General features: G+C 38.5%; 1 protein-coding gene across 1 annotated transcript in view; it reads left to right on the top strand.

The window, feature by feature from the left end:
- DPY19L4 (dpy-19 like 4) overlaps positions 1 to 3,829 on the top strand; it is a 69,934-nt gene extending 66,105 nt beyond the window's left edge. Inside the window, exon 19 of the mRNA XM_080802635.1 lies at positions 2,751 to 3,829. Coding sequence (XP_080658761.1) covers positions 2,751 to 2,915 — 165 coding nt within the window. The 3' untranslated portion in view covers positions 2,916 to 3,829. The remainder of the gene's footprint in view (positions 1 to 2,750) is intronic.
- The last annotated feature ends 15,135 nt before the right edge of the window (positions 3,830 to 18,964 follow it).

Here is an 18,964-nt window from a genome sequence, read left to right as displayed (position 1 = left end):
TGGTTAAGCAACTGCCTTTGGCTCAGGTCATGATCCCAGAGTTCCGGGATCGAGTCCAGCATCGGGCTCCCAGCTCCATGGGGAGTCTGCTTCTCCCTCTAACCTTCTCCCCTTCATGCTCTCTCTCACTGTCTCTCAAATAATAAATAAAATCTTTAAAAAAAAAAAAAAGTCCTTTAACAGTGGGGGAATACATTAAAAGTACTTTGAAGTGGTTTGTTGTTTTTTTTTTTAAGATTTTATTTTTGTGAGAGAGCAGGGGGAGGGGCAAAGAGAGAAGCAGGCTCCCCACTGAGCAGGGAGCTCCATGAGCAACTTGATCCCAGGACCCTGGGATCATGACCTGAGCCAAAGGCAGACGCCTAATGACTGAGCCGCCCAGGTGCCCCATTTTTTCCAATGTACAAAAGAAAATTTGGGCAGTTTGCAGAAAAAAATAATTCTACCAATACCTGGATTCCTTATTCATTGCCTGTATTTGTTTATGTTCCACATTTATGTACAAAAGATGGCATAATTTGGGGCACCTGGGTGGCTCAGTCGTTAAGCATCTGCATTTGGCTCAGGTCATGATCCCAGGGTCCTGGGATCGAGCCCTGCATCGGGCTCCCTGCTAAGTGGGAAGCCTGCTTCTCCCTCTTCCACTCCCTGGCTTGTGTTCCTTCTCTCGCTATCTCTTTCACTCTGTCAAATAAATAAATAAAATCTTAAAAAAAAAGAAGATGGCATAATTTGATTTGAATGATGATTTTATTTTAACTTATAATCTAAAGAGCAGCTGGGGGCGCCTGGGTGGCTCGGTGGGTTGGGCCTCTGCCTTCAGCTCAGGTCATGGTCTCAGGGTCCTGGGATCAAGGCCCACATCAGGCTCCCTGCTCAGCAGGGAGTTTGCTTCCCCCTCTCTCTCTGTCTGCCTCTCTGCCTACTTGTGACCTCTCTCTCTCTGTCAAATAAATAAGTAAAATCTTAAAAAAAAAAAAAAAAAGAGCAGCTGGTTGTGTTGTTACATTATTATGTTGAGAATTTTCTGATAATTTGATTCATAGCTAGAAAAATCGCTTGCTAAGTTATCACAGTCCCTGATATCCACAAAAATTAGTGTATTCAGAGCTACCTCGGTTTTAAGGATTTAGCTATAGCTGTATTTTAATTTTTCATTGATTTGCCTGTTTTACCAAGCTTTCTTACTTCTCAGCCTGCAGTATGTACCTTATATATTTGACAACTAAAAGAAAGACAGGGGAGTTTGTATATCTGGTAATTAGTGTTGTCTGGAATGGGTGTCTTTACTCCTTGGAAAGTTGGGTTTGAGGGACCTTAGAAGAATTTCAGTTGCCAATTCTGAATTGACATGCATGTTCTATATGGGTTGCAGCCAAGATTTTTTTCTGTCTTTTCCTAAATAAGTTCTTTCTCTTATTGTCCCAGACCAGTTTGGAGGTGAGAAATTAGTTTTTATGATTTCCACTTTTGTCTTTCATCATGACCCTATAAACCTGTAATATAAACGTATTCTGTGTTCTGCTGCATGTATTTTGAATTTTCTCTGTTGGTACTTGATATCTGTGATCTTCACCTTAATTGGTGACAAAATGGGATTTTATTAAACATCAGGTATTCAGTAATTACTGCTGTGTTGCTACCTGCTATCTGGAGCCTGTTAATTCTGATCTTGGCCATCTTTCTGCTCCATTTTGAGATCAAATTATTTCTTCTTTCGTGTAATAACCAGGCATGGACTTAAAGCTACTCCATCCTTTTACTCTAAAAGTTGGTTCTCTGACATCTTTCCAAGCATTAGAAGAATGTTTAATGTTTTAGTGTAGAAAACCCTTCAAGCTAGTTAAGCTATCTTAGTGAACATCATTAAGATGAGAATGTAAAGGTTTGCACTGGATAAGTCACAAAAACTTGCTTACTAGATAATAGTCATTTCTATATAAGGAGAAGAGTTTGAACATATATTAAAAATATGTCCATTTCTCAGTCTTAGTAGATAAGTCAGAGGAATGATAATTAACTGAGGAGACAGTCTTCTATATTTGAGGATTTTAAAATCTTTTTGAAAATCAGAAACAGTACCTGGGTGGTTCAGTCATTAGGTGTCTGCCTTCAGCTCAGGGTATGATCCCAGGGTCCTGGGATCGAGCCCTGTGTGGGGCTCCCTGCTTGGCAGGAAGCCTACTTCTCCCTCTCCCACTCCCCCTGCTTATCTTCCCTTGCTTGCCAGGTCTCTCTCTGAAATAAAATCTTTTAAAATAAAATAAAATCTTTTAAAAAACAAAAGAAAATCGGAAACACTTTATACTAGTCTCAATCTCTAGGAGAAGCTGAAGAGCTTAATGGAGATAGTGACTCTCTTATAAAGAGGGTTCTAGATTTGCTAATCAATGTGAGATAGTCCTTGTGTAGCCATGTATTTTTTTTTACTTTTTTATTTTTTTTTTAAAGATTTTATTTATTTATTTGTCAGAAAGAGAGAGAGGGAAAGAGAGCGAACGAGCACAGGCAGGCAGAGTGGCAGGCAGAGGCAGAGGGAGAAGCAGGCTTCCTGCTGAGCAAGGAGCCCGATGCGGGACTGGATCCCAGGACGCTGGGATCATGACCTGAGCTGAAGGCAGCCGCCCAACCAACTGAGCCACCCAGGCGTCCCGCCATGTATTTTTTATATAAATAGTCACTTGTACATTGATTGTTTTTCTCCTATAAACTTCATAACCTTTTTAATACTGTTTTGTATCTTTTGATAGGTGGTTTGCGAAGAAGGTGACAAGTTAACCTACTCAAAATATGGGCGATTTTGTCATGAGGTCAAAATTAACTATTCTCCATATGTGAATTATTTCACTAGAGTATACTGGAACAGATCCTACTTTGTCTATAAAATCAACACTGTGATATCCTTTCAGTCTTGAAAGATAGCGGAGCCTTCATTTCAAAGACTTATATCACTTGAAGTAAAATGTGATTTTCGTCTTACCTACACGGTGTCTTTTAGAAATCAGAGTATGGACATTTGAAATGCTGCTGCTTTTTCCCTCCTGCTATTAACTGGATTCAGAGTTCTGCAGGGAATAGAACATCAAACATTACTGTCCTTTGGTAAAATGTCAAATCTACCAGTCTGTAATATTCTGGTCAGGTGTTTTCCTTATCATTACATGGTCTTTACAGACTTTATCTTCTCATTATCTTCTCAACTATTATAAAATTGTCCTCATAAATCTTCATTCTGTCGTAACATAGGTCTTGAATTTGAATATGTTCAAGGTGAGAGTATATTTCTCAAATAGAACATTTAATAAATATTTCATTTAATGTCTTATAATTATAGACTCAAAAGAAGGGAACTCTTCTTAACCTCACAGCAGTTTCTGAAGGTATTTCACGGTTTATAATAGAATTGAAATAGTACAATAAAAACTAATTTAAATGTTAGCTGAGAATATGTGACATTTAAATTAAAATTTGTAAATTGTATAAAGGAATGTGATTTTGAAGGATATACATAAAGATATATCCAGATGTTCCATGACACAGCTCTCATCATCTGCTGCTTATATAACTGTGCACTTTCTTAGTAAAATACATACATGATGTTGCATTTTATTATTTTACAATATTAAGTGGTTAACTTTTTTTACTTATGCCTGTAAATTTAATACCAGTTTAATCATGATAAAACAGTCACTCTTGTTACCTAAATATTTTTTAAAACAGATATTTAAAAAGAATGTTGTTCAGGTTTTTAAAAGATATGGAATGGGGTATACAGTCTATTCACATATTTTCTACTGAAGTATTAAGTGAAAAATTAAATCTTTATCAGAATAAGAATATTCTGACATTAATGACTAAAATGACATAACACTAAAATGAACAATTTCTGGAGATGGGGGCAGATGCTATTAAAAACAATTCTGTATACAGGTATGTTTATTATAAAACACAAATGCTGTTATTTATGAAACTATGGTATAGTCTTCAACGTTAAGAACAAAATGACAGTTCTTACAAAATTCACAACACAGTTTCACAACCTAAATGCTACGATCCTTTAGGTTAAGTGTTTTCATATTTTTAATCATTTATGAAAAGATGTTCTTAAATGATTAGTTGGGCTGTAAAAGACATTTGGGATAGATGTATCATTTTAATAGGACAGGATGCATGTTTAGTTTTACCTTACACATGTTTAGTGAACAGATCTTTAAAATTTTCACTTGTTAGAGTGCTGTAAAAAGTACAATTTCAGTACTCTGAATTACTACATTAGAAGGGAGCATCTTTTCATTAACTTTATTTTCTGTTTTCTATATATATATATATATATATATATTTTTTTAGTACAAAAGCACATGCATTCTTATACTAGCTCGAGGATGTTTTGGTTTTTTGGAGCTTCAGAATAATTGTTTGATGGCAGTGTCATATATCTGATGCACTAGTTTTATTGGTTCTCATTTCATGCTTTTTATATAGTTTTAACAATTATATTAACATAGTTAAAGACAGGGCATTTCAGGTTCTCTATACATCTTAATTAGTGAATCACTAGTAGTTAGCTTCAAGCCTTATGAAAATATTACTGTGGGAGCACCTGGTGGTTAAGCGTCTGCCTTCGGCTCAGGTCATATTCCCAGGGTCTTGGGATCAAGCCGTTCATTGGTCTCCTTGCTCAGCAGAGAGTCTGTTCCCTCTCCCTGTGCCTCTCCCCCTGCTTGTGCTCTCTCTCTCTCAAATAAATAAATAAAATCTTAAAAGAATATATTACTTTGGTTACCTAAGTATACAACAAATAGTCACCTGGTAGTCCTTGTGATCAGAGCATGTAAAACAATGCAATTTCAAAGTCAGCTTGCATATTTTGAAGGGAAAATAGAATAATCTTTGTAGCATGAAATATTTAATTCACTTTTTATTGATTTATATTATGATCACATATGCTGAATTAGTTTTGATGTGTGTTTTTTGTTTTTGGCTTTTGACATATATGTATTAGTAAGTTGCTTTTGCTTCTGTCAACTTATTTCTTAAAGAGATTTGGAGAAACTTTTAATTCTTTAAATGATAAGTTTTTCAGTTAGCATCAGTTGAAAAGGAAAATATAAGCTTTATTACAGAAGTAGTAATATTGGATATGAGAGATTAGCTTACTTGCTTCTGTTTTAACTACAGTTAAAACAGAAGTAGTAGAAAACTTTGAGGAGCAATTAATTTTCTTGCTTATTTGTAGAAAAACAAGTGATTAAAAATTCTGTAAGTAATTCCATTTGGGTAACTTACAGTTGTTAGATTTGACAATAAAAATCTATGAAAGAAGCAAAGATATGGTTTTAGGATGGAAGGAATTTCTCAAAGAAATACAAAACAAAGTATGCCTTTGATGTTGCAGAACCATTGAAATAAGTGCCTTAACTCCCATTTACTTTTTATTTTTCAAAAAATATTATGGACCTTTTTCCTTCCTGTAAGAAGATTTTGGTATCTTTCTGCATCATTAAGTACAGAGGAAGACGCCTCACTATGCTGTTTTCAGTATTAACTTTAATTCATTAATAAGCAAATCTTTGGTAAGGGTACTAATGGGATTTCTAGCCTGCTAAATTTATTTAGCTTTCCAAATGCCAAACAGACCAATAAATAAAACTTAATTGATAAGCTATATGATAATGACTCTGTGCTGGTTTCTATTTTTTTCCAACTTCGGCGCCTATAACTTGGTGCTTTTTGTTAGATTAGTAGGGTTTTACAGCCTAGGGAATAGGCGTTGTACTTCAGAACTAACTTTTTTTTTCATTACTTTTTGTGTACATAGACAGCATGTTTTTTTCAGGACATTAACCTAAACCACCAGTAGCCTCACTGTAGTGGCCCTCTTCCATGTACTCCAGATCGATGGAAGGAGAAGCAGAAATGGTGATCAAAGTGTGTCACAAGTTGGGGCTGGAAAATATGCTTTATAAAAGTAGGTTATGAATTTCTTGAAGGGCACAGTGAATAGCCATCTTACTAAACTGTTTTGTTTTTGAAAAATCACCATTTTTGGCGCTTTCTATTTTTGAACTGTTTTAAACATTTTACTGCCTTTAGTGAATAGGTAAAAGTAGTGCCTCTCTTTGTAAGTTCATGGGGTTTCTAAAAGTTGTAAGTTGATCTTTCTGCTAAGTTTATTTTAAATGCATGAATACTTAAAGATCACGTGTTATGAATTACTGTGTATATTTAAGAACGTTTTGTAAAGCAAATAACTAATTCCTAATTTACATCCCAATATATTTTCTTCATTTGTCTACTTTTTAAAATATATAGTCTCTATTGTTGCTATTTGCTAATAGTTTTAGATCCCAATATGTATTAAAATTACACTTTTGAAAAGTTGTAAGTAAAATTGGACAATTTCTTATTAAAATGATAACTCATTATTAACTTTTTCAATGTTCAGAGTTAACACTTTAAATAAAATTAGATGTGGAACTTGCAGAGAATATATTTGACTCAACTATTTTCCATCCATTAAGGTTTCTAAACATTAGACTTCCTTGTTTTCTGTAATAAAAAGGGACATTTAAGCACCAGATTTGCCAAATTTACCATAAAATCATCTTTGATTATTTGCTTATGTCCCTTAAAATTTGCAACATTTTACCTGACTTCTGTAATTTTATGTGCAGTTCTATGAGAGATACACTGAACATCTGGCCACAGTAGTTAGTGGATTAATAGTATCAGATAGAAACATGCATTCCAAACTTCTAGTTTGAAATATCTCATGAACAACTTTTTTTATATTGTAAGTTAATAGCTTTGTACAGCTATTTAGCAAAAATGAATAATATAGCTGCTTTTATGTATGTTGACTTCTGAATTGTATCTGTAACAATGTAACAATGTATAACAATGTATAACAGATGTACTAAAGTTACATCTTTGCAAAAGAATAAAAGTTAATTTCAAGAAATAGAAATCCTTTAAGAGTTGGGTTATAAACTAGTTTACTTCAGATTTTGTAACATTAAATGTACTTTTATCAAGAATGAAATTATTTATTTCATGCTTAATGACACTCCTTGTTTTGTTTCTATAATAAAACTTTTTAGAATTTTAAGTTGTCTTTTATTTATATATGTATCTTTTTTGTTAATGAGACATAATTTCTATACATTCAACTCACCCATTTAAAGTATACAATTTGACAGTTTTTAGTATATTGAGTTATGCAGTTATCACATTTTAGATTAATTTTAGAAAATTTTTATCACCCCAGAAAGAAACCCCATACCTGGGGTGCCTGGAGGGCTCAGTCATTAAGTGTCTGCCTTCGGCTCAGGTCATGATCCCAGGGTCCAGGCATGGAGCCCCGCATCGGGCTCCCTGCTCAGCAGGAAACCTCCTGCTTCCTTTCCCACTCCCTCTGCTTGTGTTCCCTTTCTCACTCTCTCTCTCTCTCTCTCTCTCTCTGTGTCAAATAAATAAATAAAATATTTTAAAAAGGGAAAAAGAAACCCTATACCTTTTGGCTGTCATCCATAACCACTATATCCTTAGGCAACTCTTACTAATATAGTTCTGTGTCTCTATTTGCCTATTCTGGACATTTCACATAGATGGAATCATGATATATGGTCTTTGTGACTGGTTTTTTTCATTTAGCATAATGCTTTTAAAGTTCATTCATGTCGTTGTATGTGTCTTTTTTTATTGCCAGATAATATTCCATTGTATGGATAGACCACATTTTCTTTATCCATTCATCAGCTGGTGGATGCTTGGGTTTCCACTTTTTGGCTATTATGAACAATGCTGCTATGAACACTTGCGTACAAATTTTGGGGTGGCTATAGTTTTTTCATTTTTCTTGAATATATGTCTGAGAGTAGAATTTTGGATATGATAACTAAGGAACTACCAGACTGGTTTTCAAAGTGGCTGTACCACTTTAACAATTTGTGCAACAATGTATGAGGTTTCCAATTTCTCCCTGTCCTTGTCAGCACTTGCTTATCACCTTGCTTCTTGATTGTAGCCATCCTAGTGGATGTGAGTGGTATGTTATTGTGGTTTTAATCCACATTTCCATTATGGCTAATGATGTGGAACATCTTTTTATGTGTATTTTATTTGTGTATTTTCTTTCGAGTAATGTTCATTCAAATTCTTTGCCTATTTTTAAAAAAATGGGTTGTCTTTTTACTATTGAATTGTAAAGGTCTTTGTATATTCTAGATATAAGATTATAGATTCTAGATATAAGTCGCTCATGAGATATATGATTTGGAAATATTTCCTTCCATTCTTTGGGTTTGCTTCACTTCCTTGATAGTGTCCTTTGAAGCACAAATGCTTTTAATTTTGATTGTTCTTGATGGTAATTGGTTTAAAAAAATATTTAGTTTTAAAAAAATACTTATTTTAGAGAGCAGAGGAGGAGGGCCCAAGAGAGAGGGAGAGAGGATCTCGTGCAGACTCTCTGCTGAGCACAGCCCAACGCGGGGCTTGACCTCAGGACCCTGAGATAATGACCTGAGCTGAAATCAAGAGTTGGATGTTCAACTGACTGAGCCACCCAGGCGCCCCGATACAGCATTTTTACTATGATATGTTTGAAGTAGATTGACATGTATCCTACTTGGAGTTTGTTGAGCTGCCTGGTTATACACATTAAGAATTTTCTTTAAGGGGCACCTGGGTGGCTCAGTGGGTTAAAGCCTCTGCCTTCGGCTCAGGTCATGATCCCGGGGTCCTGGGATCGAGTCCCACCTCGGGCTCTCTGCTCAGCGGGGAGCCTGCTTCCCTTCCTGTCTCTCTGCCTGCCTCTCTGCCTACTTGTGATCTCTGTCTGCCAAATATATAAATTTTAAAAATCTTAAAAAAAAAAAAAGAATTTTCTTTAAATCAAATTTGCAACTCCTTATATTTCTATCCACACCTGTATGTTGGTGTGTTTAATGGTGACCCACATTTCTCTGAGGCTCTGTAATTTTCTTCATTTTTTTCTTTGTTCTTTGAATTGCATAATCTCAGTCTATCTTCAAGTTTGCTAATTCTGTCAGTTCAAATCTACTTTTGAGCCTTTCTGAATTTCCATTTGTGTGTGTGTGTGTGTGTGTGTGTGTGTGTGTGTGTGCCTGTACCGTTTTTATCTCTATTGATACTCTGTTTATAGTAACTGTGGGTATTGGTCTCCCTCCCATCCCCTGGAGCTTTTTATTATAGTTTGCTTGTTTGTTTCCTTAGTTTTGTCTGGACTATTTTAGTGATGTCTGTTTCCTCCACATTATGGAGCCTCTGATGTTGGTCCTCAGACATCACTCCCTTGAGCATGTACACAGACACCCTGGGGTGACAGTGGGTTTTAGCAGGGCTCCTTACTGTCTCTTTCCTTGATCTTACTCAGCTGTGAAACTCTACTAGTCAGCAAAACCCTGAGCATAAATTGCTCCACAACCTGATCCAATTAAATTCTGTCTACTTTGAAGGGGTATTGGTGGGGGGTGGGGGGCAATGATTGTGGTTTGTTCCAGTGCCAAGAGGGCTCTTTTTTGCTGTCTCTTTCCCGGCTTGCCTCTGGTAAACTATGTGGGCTATCATTTAGCTTGTATCTTGTATGAAGTTACCAGCTTCTTCATAATTGCTTTCCACCAAAATCTTTGTTGTTTTGAGTACCCTTAAGCTTGAACTTACTTACACTCTGTTTCAAATGAAGGCATTTCTTTTGGAGATAGTTGTGGAGCTCTTTGTTTTACATTCTGGTTTTCTCTGTAGGCAAAAATCACTGAGCCACAGCTCTGGGGCTGGGAGTAGAGGCAGAGTTATGTGTCTAAGTGGCCCTTCTATGTTAGGAGCAGGCTTCTGGGTAGAGATGAAAGCCTCTGTGGTCTTGCCATGGCTCTCCCAATTTGCCACCTTCACCCTACAAATTAGCTGGGATAAAAATGACCCATGTGCCATGCCTGAGATAGAGTCTCTCCTCTTAATAGTGGGAGCTGGTTGTGATAAGAGAAAAACTCTTTAAAGGCCTAGTATGCACGGGAAATGGTTTCAGATTTCTTTCTAAGTCAACGTGACTGTATATGAACTTTGTTCAAACCAAAAGCCTGATTTGTCACCCAGTATATATGCATTGTACATCTGCTTTGTGAATGAGTAGCATAAAGGAAAACCACCTTGTCCTTGAGATAATCTACTGATCAATGTTGATAGTCCCTGCTTCCTTTATGATAAAACTTTTGATTCCTGACGATATGGGAATCTATCATCTTTTCAGCTTTTACAAGATGTAAAGAAGTGTATAACCCTGTGAAAATTGTTCAAGAACACCTTTTTTTTTTTTTTTTTAAGAATTTAAGTAATTTCTACACCCAGCTTGGGGCTCGAATCCACAACCTGGATGATCAAGAGTTGCACATTCCACTGACTGAGCCCCCCAGGTGCCCCCCAGCACACAATTTTTCTCTGTGAAGAGTGCTTCCTGGGCAGCTGTCCTAACTTGGGCTCTAATAGAACTCTCTTTTTTCCTGTTAGAGATTCTGAAAGGTTTGTTCAAGTTGTATTGACAGGTGAAAAAAGGTAACCCCTCACCTCTTGGCCTCACTTGCTTGGAATTTAGCCTTTGCAACACATGGCTAGGAGAAGTGGAAAATTCTGGTGGCCTGACTCTCCCAGGAAGATACTGTAGCCCTCAACAGCTACATTCGTGGCTGTACCCACCTGAAGTGGATTTGCCATCATGCTGAGCTGGGGTGGGGGGCAACGGGGTGAATAGTGGTTCCAATGCCACATGGGTTCAAGTGCCATGGACTGTGGCTGTTCTCAGCAAGTTTTAGTAGATTTCTTTGAATAAATACTTCTTCACTCACCATATGCCCTTAGGTCAATTCCCAGATATTTTTAAATGGTGTTTTTTTTTTTTTAAGATTTTATTTATTCATTTGACAGAGATCACAAGTAGGCAGAGAGGCAGGCAGAGAGAGAGGGGGAAGCAGGTTCCCTGCTGAGCAGAGAGCCCGATGCAGGGCTCGATCCCAGAACCCTGAGATCATGACCTGAGCCAAAGGCAGAGGCTTAACCCACTGAGCCACCCAGGTGCTCCTAAATGGTGATTTTTAAAAAAAAATAATTGTCACCAGTTAGGCATCTTTCATGGGAGCTTCTCACACTGCCGTTCCAGATGTGGGACTGCATACACGAACTTCAAGGCTATTGGTGACTGGAGAAAAACGGAGCAGATCATTTACAGTAGTTACTAATTGGCTTTCTTTTTGCTAGTATCATTGCTAAGGAAATAAAATTAATTAACAGTTATTACTTACCTAAAAAATTATGACTAGGCCTATTGAAATGAAGGACTGGCTATTTGTCAACCTGATAAACTAAATGTCAAAGCAATGAAGAATAGGCTCAAGAAACTGCTGCAAATATTCAGTTATAATCCTGTTTTGTGTTTTTTATAACCACAGTGATAAAATACAGTGAAATTAGGATAATGTTTACCCCATAGTGTAATTGGTGAGAAATAAAAATTTGATACTAAGTAAAGCATTTTCAATTCCTACCAGGAAGCAAGTGTTTTGTAAATTTAAGCTTTTATTATCCGAATATCAAGTTCTGGTCTGGTGCCTGGTACATAGCAATGTTAGCACTTTCACAGCTCCTATTCAGTGTTATCTTTTAAAATCACTAGGAGTGCCTGGGTGGCTCAGTGGGTTAAGCATCTGCCTTTGGCTTAGGTCATGATCTCTGGGTCCTGGGGTGGAGCCTCATGTCAGGCTCCTGGCTCCAGGGTGGGGGTCTGCTTTACCCTCTGCCACTTCCCCTGCTCGTCCTCTCTCTCAAATAAATAAAATCTTTTTGAAAATAAAATAAGATCATTGACTATTACATTAGAAATTAATCCTGCAAAAGGGTTACCCAAGGGTCGGCTTATTAAGTGAAATCTAAGTATATTGGACAAAATAACAATAATAGTCCATCAAAGACATTCTCCACTTTTGTTACAGTATTCTTGATCTCTAGTACTTCTTTTGTTTTTTTCCTTAGGGTTTCCATCTCTCTGCTTACATTGCTCATCTTTTCTTGCATGCGATCTATCCATTACCCTTAGCATATTAATCATAGTTGTTTTAAATTCCTTTAAATTATAGATAATTCCAATATCCCTGCTATGTCTGGTTCTGATGCTTGCTCTGTCTCTTCAAATTGTGTCGTTTGCCTTTTAGTATGTAATTTTTTCTTGATAGGCAGGCATACTCTGGGTTAAAGGAATTGCTATAAATAGGCTTTTAGTAATGTAGTGGTAAGGTGTGGAGGAAGGGGAAACATGCTATAGTGCTGTGATCGGGGCCTGCACTCTTAGTGAGCCCGTACCTCTAGACTGTGAACTTCACAAGTCTCATTCTTCTCCCTGTAGGTGGGACAGGATGGCTAGCATGGGCTAGGGTTAAATATTTACCTTCTCCTAGGTAGTTAGGCTGTGATGGAGCCCTAGCTGTTAAGCTCTAGTTAAATAGTTTCTCTTCAGGGCAGAATTCTTTGTATAATGTTGGGTAGCAGTGCTTCATCCAAAACAGCTTTTGCAAATATTTTCTCCCAGTCTGTGGCTTGTCTTCTCATTTTCTTGGCATTGCCTTTCACAGAACAAAAGTTTTTAATTTCGGTGAAGTTCAGCTTATCAGCTATTACTTTCATGGATCATGCCTTTGGTATTTTATCTAAAAAGTCATATCCAAGGTCATCTAGATAGTATCCTATGTTATCTTCTAGATGTTTTATAATTTTGTGTTTTACACGTGGGCCTATGATCCATTTCAAGTTAATTTTTGTGAAGTATGTAAGGTCAATGTGTAGACTTGGGTTTTTGTTTGTTTGTTGCATGTGAATGTTCCAGCAGCATTTGTTGAAATGACTGTCTCTGCTCTATTGAATTGTCTTTGCTCCTTTGTCAAAGATCATTTGACTGTATATATGTGGGTCTCCATTCTATCCCATTGATCTATTCGTCTATTCTTTCATCAATACCAACCTCTCTTAACTACTGTAGCTTTATAGCCTTCAGGGGCTTTCAGGAAGACTGAGAAAAAGATAGCCAGGAAAAACAAGAAATCACACCCTGAACCTACTTAGAACAAATCTTACTACCTTAAGTCACATGCAGAGCTCTAGATGGGAATCGGAGAATGTAGACGTCAGCTTTCCTGCAGAAAAGCCACTGGGATGAGTGATGATGAGCCAGTTTATTATATATACTGCAAGGATGATCCAGTTTTTAAAAATTATGCATACAGTTGAATAGAAAAAAGACCGGAAGGATATGTAGGCTTTCCTTGCTTCAACATACACTGACGTCAGCTACCATGGTTTAGTTAACAGCAGTCCTCCAGCAGCACAGTTCAAATTTCAGTTATCATCGTACAGTAACTGTACTCACAGAAAGTACAAACTTCACCGCCAGCTCTTCGATGCATAAGGGACGATGCACGTAACAGACCCATGTCATGCTCCTCTTTCTCAATCTGTGATTGGTAACTAACTGCACATCTGTTTTCCAGTTCACAGACCGCAAAGCAGGTGGTGATGTCACCTCCGTGTCTCCTAGTGAGTGATAAACCCGAGTGACATTTTACAAAAATGGGTTAACTGAAAGAGGGAGTTAGACAAACAAAGATAAAAGTACACCAAGGGAAAAAAAAAGTGATAGCGTTTGAATGAATTTTGAACCAAATGTAAATAAAGTTAGAGAATAAATACCTGACGGGGATATATATCAACACTGCCACTGCTGGGAGATTCTAGAGATGCCCCCAAAGGAGCTGTGTGAATGTACTGATACGAGAAAAGATAAAAGATGTCCCAGAGGAAGTCACACAAGCAAAAAAACTTAGGATTAAAGGAATTCTCAGAGATATTTCATGACATTGAAAACACAAAAGATAAAATTATGAAAGCTGATCTGAGATTAGAAAGGGTTATGAGAATTTGCAAAACAGAGAACACATGCTTGCTCTGTATCACGAGTTATATGATGAGAAGAAGTCAAGCACTGTTGAAACTACTTTTGATAAGTTTTTTATGGAGAAATAAAATACTTTAATACCCCAAGTTTTTAGTGTTTAAATTATACTAAATATCACTTCTTCCAATCTTTTACTTCCATGTTCACTTATAACTTCCGGTTAAAGAGTTATGTAATGTTTTGACAAAATTTTTCAAAGTTTTAAAATTTAGAGGTGCCTGGGGGACTCAGTTGGTTAAGCTTCTGACTCTTAGTTTCAGCTCGGGTTATGATCTCACGGGTTGTGAGATTAAGATCCATGTCAGGCTCTACGCTCAGTGGGGAGTCTCTTTGAAGAGTCTCTCCCCCCACTCTTGCACACACACACCCTCTCTCTCTCTCAAATAAATATTTTTTAAAAATTTTTAAAATTTAGGGGCACCTGGGTGGCTCAGTGGGTTAAGCCTCTGCTCAGGTCATGATCTCAGGGTCCTGGGATCGAGCCCTCATCAGGCTTTCCGCTCAAAGGGAAGCCTGCTTTCCCCCTTCTCTCTCCCTGCCTCTCTGCCTACTTGTGATCTCTCTCTCTCTCTGTCAAATAAATAAAATCTTAATTTTTTTTTAATTTAAAGATCATGGAACAATAGTAACAGTTTCTTTCCATTGATGATCGAGATCATTTTTGCATCATTTCAGCTTGCATGGTCATGTCTATGGTTCTGCACTACTATACAAAGCAAAGACTGCTTATATACCAAAATATTGGTAATGGTAAGGTGGTAGAATTATTGGCAATTCGTAATTTATTCTTTTTGTATTTCCTAAGTTTAATTTCATAAACATGGATTGATCATGTAATTTAAAAAGCAACAAAACAGTATAAAACTTTTAGAAGAATAAAACTGTACAATTTGCTGTAGTTATAAATATTTGAAAATGTCCATTAAGGGCACCTAGGTGGCTCAGTCGTTAACCTGACTTCAGCTCAGGTCATGATCCCAGGGTCCTGGGATTGAGCCCCACATTAGGCTCCATGCTCAGCGGGGAGTCTGGTTCTTCTTCTCCTCCATCCCCCCCGCCCCCTTCCCCGCCGCTTGTGCTCTCTCTTCCTCTCTCTCTCGCAAATAAATAAATTCTTTTTTTCTTCAAATAAATAAATTCTTTAAAAAAAAAAAGAAATATGTCTTTCTCTTTCTATGGTAGAATTGTAAATTGTACTGTGAATTTTCCCTTGGTCAAGATTAGGCACTCCTTGGGGCGCCTGGGTGGCTCAGTGGATTAGGCCGCTGACTTTGGCTCAGGTGGTGATCTCAGGGTCTTGGGGTCAAGTTCTGCTTCGGGCTCTCTGCTCAGCAGGGAGCCTGCTTCCCCCCTCTCTCTGCCTGCTGCTCTGCCTACTTGTGATCTCTCTCCCTCCATCAAATAAATAAATAAAATCTTTAATAAAAAAAAATTAGGCACTCCACTATGTTGTTCTAGGAATTTCTACAGGAATTTTGTTGTTGTGATGTTAATACTATCTAAGTTCGATATATAATCATTTAGAAATCGAAATTATGTTGTGGCAATAAGATGAGCCTTGTGTTCAGTGAAAAAATAGACTCTTGAAAGCCAGAAATGTTTCAGTCCTCAGAGGCAAGACCATCCAGCCCATGGGCTGGGACATGTGCTGAGGGGCACTGTGGCATGCAGCATTGTGCAATGAACGCCTTGTGGAAATGGATGACTGACATATTACAGGGACAAAGTGTTCTCGTGAGGCAGTTTCCCACGCTGGCAGTTGGCAACAGTGAGATATGCCAAGTTTTAGGGATTATAAAGAACAGAAATGGTCATGGTCATGGACAGAAACAAATCTCCAGGAATCTGAAAACAGGAAACTTGGGATAGGAACAACACTGCTTAGAATCTCTAATTCTGTGCCCAGCAACAGGCCTGAAACAGATACTAAAAAAATCTTCAAGGGGCTCCTGGCTGGCTCACTTGGAAGAGCAGGTGACTCTTGATCCTGGGATCATGAGTTCAAGCCCCATGTTGGGTGTAGACATAACTTAAACAAACTTTTAAAAAATAAATCTTCGGGCAGTTAGCTACTCTCTGTCTCACTGGAGCTAAACTTGGTCCCTTATCTCTGCTTCTCTTAGCATGTCTGCTCCTTTCTTTTACCTCTGTGGACCGCTTCTTCTGCCTACAAATGACTGCTTCCAAGCCCTAGTCCTTACCATCCTCCAGGTTCAATGCCCTCCACAAGCTGGCACTGGTCTCTGAGCCTCGTAGGGTGCCCATGGAAGGCATGTGGCAGAAGTCACGGCCTTCGGGCAGAGCCAATGGGCTGTCTGCCTTTGAAGAGCCTACGGTTCCTGCTCTCCTGGGAGCTCTGGGGAGGCGGTCCATCACTGCAGCTGTCCCAGTAGAGGGTAGCAGCATCCCAGAAATGACCCCTTCTCTTCTCAGCACAGATGAAATCACCAAAAGAGCGAGGGCTTCATTCCTAGTTGGAGCCAAGAGCCTGGGCTCCCTGCGTGTTTGCCCAGGGGACATGGCTCTTGGTGATAGTGCTGCTGGGTTGGCATCCTTCTAGCATGTAGGTTTCTCGTTCCCTGTGACAGGCTGGCTGGTGGCTCCTCCTCTCTAGTCCCGTGTTTTTCTCCTGTCACCTGTCACCTGTCCATGGAAGAGCTTGCCTCCAGACAGTAAGAATGTGGGGTTTGCTGTCGCCATGGACGGGCGGACATCACACAGGCCTCAGTGGGCCCCACCAAATCCCCTTCCCCATGCGGCCTTGTGGAGAAAGCTCCAGCATGGGGCGCAGAGCTCTCTTCTTTCCCACCGCCCTGCTAACCCTAACTCCAGCCCCAGGCAATGTGGCTCCCAAAGAAGTAGTCGAAGGAGCAGAGCTTGCTTTAAAAAGTAGAAAAATCGGGGCATCTGGGTGGCTCAGTGCTCTCTGCTCAGCGGGGAGCCTGCTTCCCCCCCCCACCCCGCCTGCCTCTCTGCCTACTTGTGATCTCTCTCTGTCAAATAAAATATTTTTTAAAAATTAAAATATTAAAAAATATTAATAAAATATTTTTTTAAAAAGTAGAAAAACCATACGTAGAGAAGTGTCTGAAGGAACAGTATCCGTTCTGGGTTGGCCGGAATAACAAACTGAATTACTCTTCTTCCGTAGAGGTCCTTTGTGGATTTTGTTCGTGGCCACAGTTGAACTTCGAGCTTGTTAACTGTGGCCGAGAATACCTTTCATGTGAGTGCTGGCACAGTGCTTCTCAAACCATCTGCAGTGAAGGACTGGTTTTGTTGTTGTTTTTTAAAAGATTTTATTTGTTTATTTGACAGAGACACAGCGAGAGAGGGAACACAAGCAGGGGGAGTGGGAGAGGGAGAAGCAGGCCAGGTGAAGGCGGAAAGACCTTGGGGACTCAGCTCTGGCTTCGTTGTGGCCAGCAGCATATGCCCGTTCCCTTTCTTAAGTGAATAGGGCCCACAGGCAGCTATCCATTCAACTAGAAATTATGTAGGAGTAATACAAAGACAGAAGTTTTCGACATGAACACCACCTTATATGAGCTTTAAGTTCATTGCTGGTTGTAAAGCCTAGAACACATCAGTGAATCGTTTTAGGAGCAATTTAGTAAAGGTGTAGGTCAGATAAAGGAGAGATTAAGTAAAGGTTTGTAGCTCTGGTTTCTACTGTTCGCATGTAGGTACTACATGTTCAATCAAACTATTTAGTTAGCAAATATTTATTGGGTGCCTCTTATGTACCAAGGACTGTACTAGGTAAACAATACAACCACTATCCTGCTCCTCCCCACCACACACCTAAGAGCTTAGAGTCTAGCAGGGAAGTTAGGCTGCTAATTAATTGCAAGCAGGTGAGGTGAGGGCCTGGATGCTGATGCTGAGTGCTATGGCAGCATGTAACAGGGTGCCTACCAGTTCAAGGAGTCAAGGGAAGACCCTGGAGAAATTAGATATACATGTAAAGAAGTAATCTTTTTTTAAAGTTTGGAAATATCTTTATTATTTTTTTTTTTCAGTAAACTCTACACCCAACATGAAGCTCAAACTCATGACCCTGAGATCAGGAGTTAGCGTGCTTTACTGGCTTGAGCCAGCCAGATGCCCCAGGAAGTTAAGTCTGATAGCTACAGGATTCATTATCTTTCTTGAAAGATCTGTTTTGGTTTTGTTTGTTTTGTTTTTAAGATTTTATTTATTTATTTGTCAGAGAGAGAGCACACAAGCAAGGGGAGAAGCAGGGAGAGGGTGAGGGAGGTAGAGGGAGAAGCAGGCTCCCACTGAGCGAGAAGCCAGATGTGGAACTCGATTTGAGGACCCTGGTATCATGACCTGAGCCAAAGGCAGACGCTCAACCGACTGGGCCACCCAGGAGTCCTGAAAGATCTGTTTTTGGAATTCCCTATGACGATGTGATTCAGTTAGATGTAGCTGGATAGCTTATGTAAAGAATAGGTAACTTCCGATCATAAGCCTCATGTCATAGTCCTTCCAACTGGTAGATATGGACACTACCGTCCATGGCCACAAGATGGCAGTGTAACATCAATATAGTACTTAACCCCTCCATTGTTTATAATAATAATTATTAATTATAAATAAATAATAAATATTATTTATATTTTTATTTTATTAATTTTCTAATTTATTAATTAAATAATATTATTTTATTTTATTAATATTTTAATATTATTATTATTATTATTATTTTAAGTAAGCTCTATGCCCAGCTTGAGGCTAGAACTCACAACCCAGAGATCAAAAGTCACATGCTGCATGGACTGAGGCTGCCAGGGACCTCACTCCTAAAATATTCACTGAAAAAAGTTTTAAATTATCTGTTCATAATTGAATAGTAATGAATTTACTTAAAAAACAAAACAAAACAGGGGTGCCTGGGTGGCTCAGTGGATTAAAGCCTCTGCCTTCAGCTCAGGTCATGATCTCAGG

Source organism: Martes martes, assembly GCF_963455335.1.
Source record: "Martes martes genome assembly, chromosome: 4".
NCBI lineage: Eukaryota > Metazoa > Chordata > Mammalia > Carnivora > Mustelidae > Martes > Martes martes.
The sequence above is the reverse complement of the archived record's forward strand: the minus strand, read 5'-3'. Positions and strand labels throughout refer to the sequence as shown.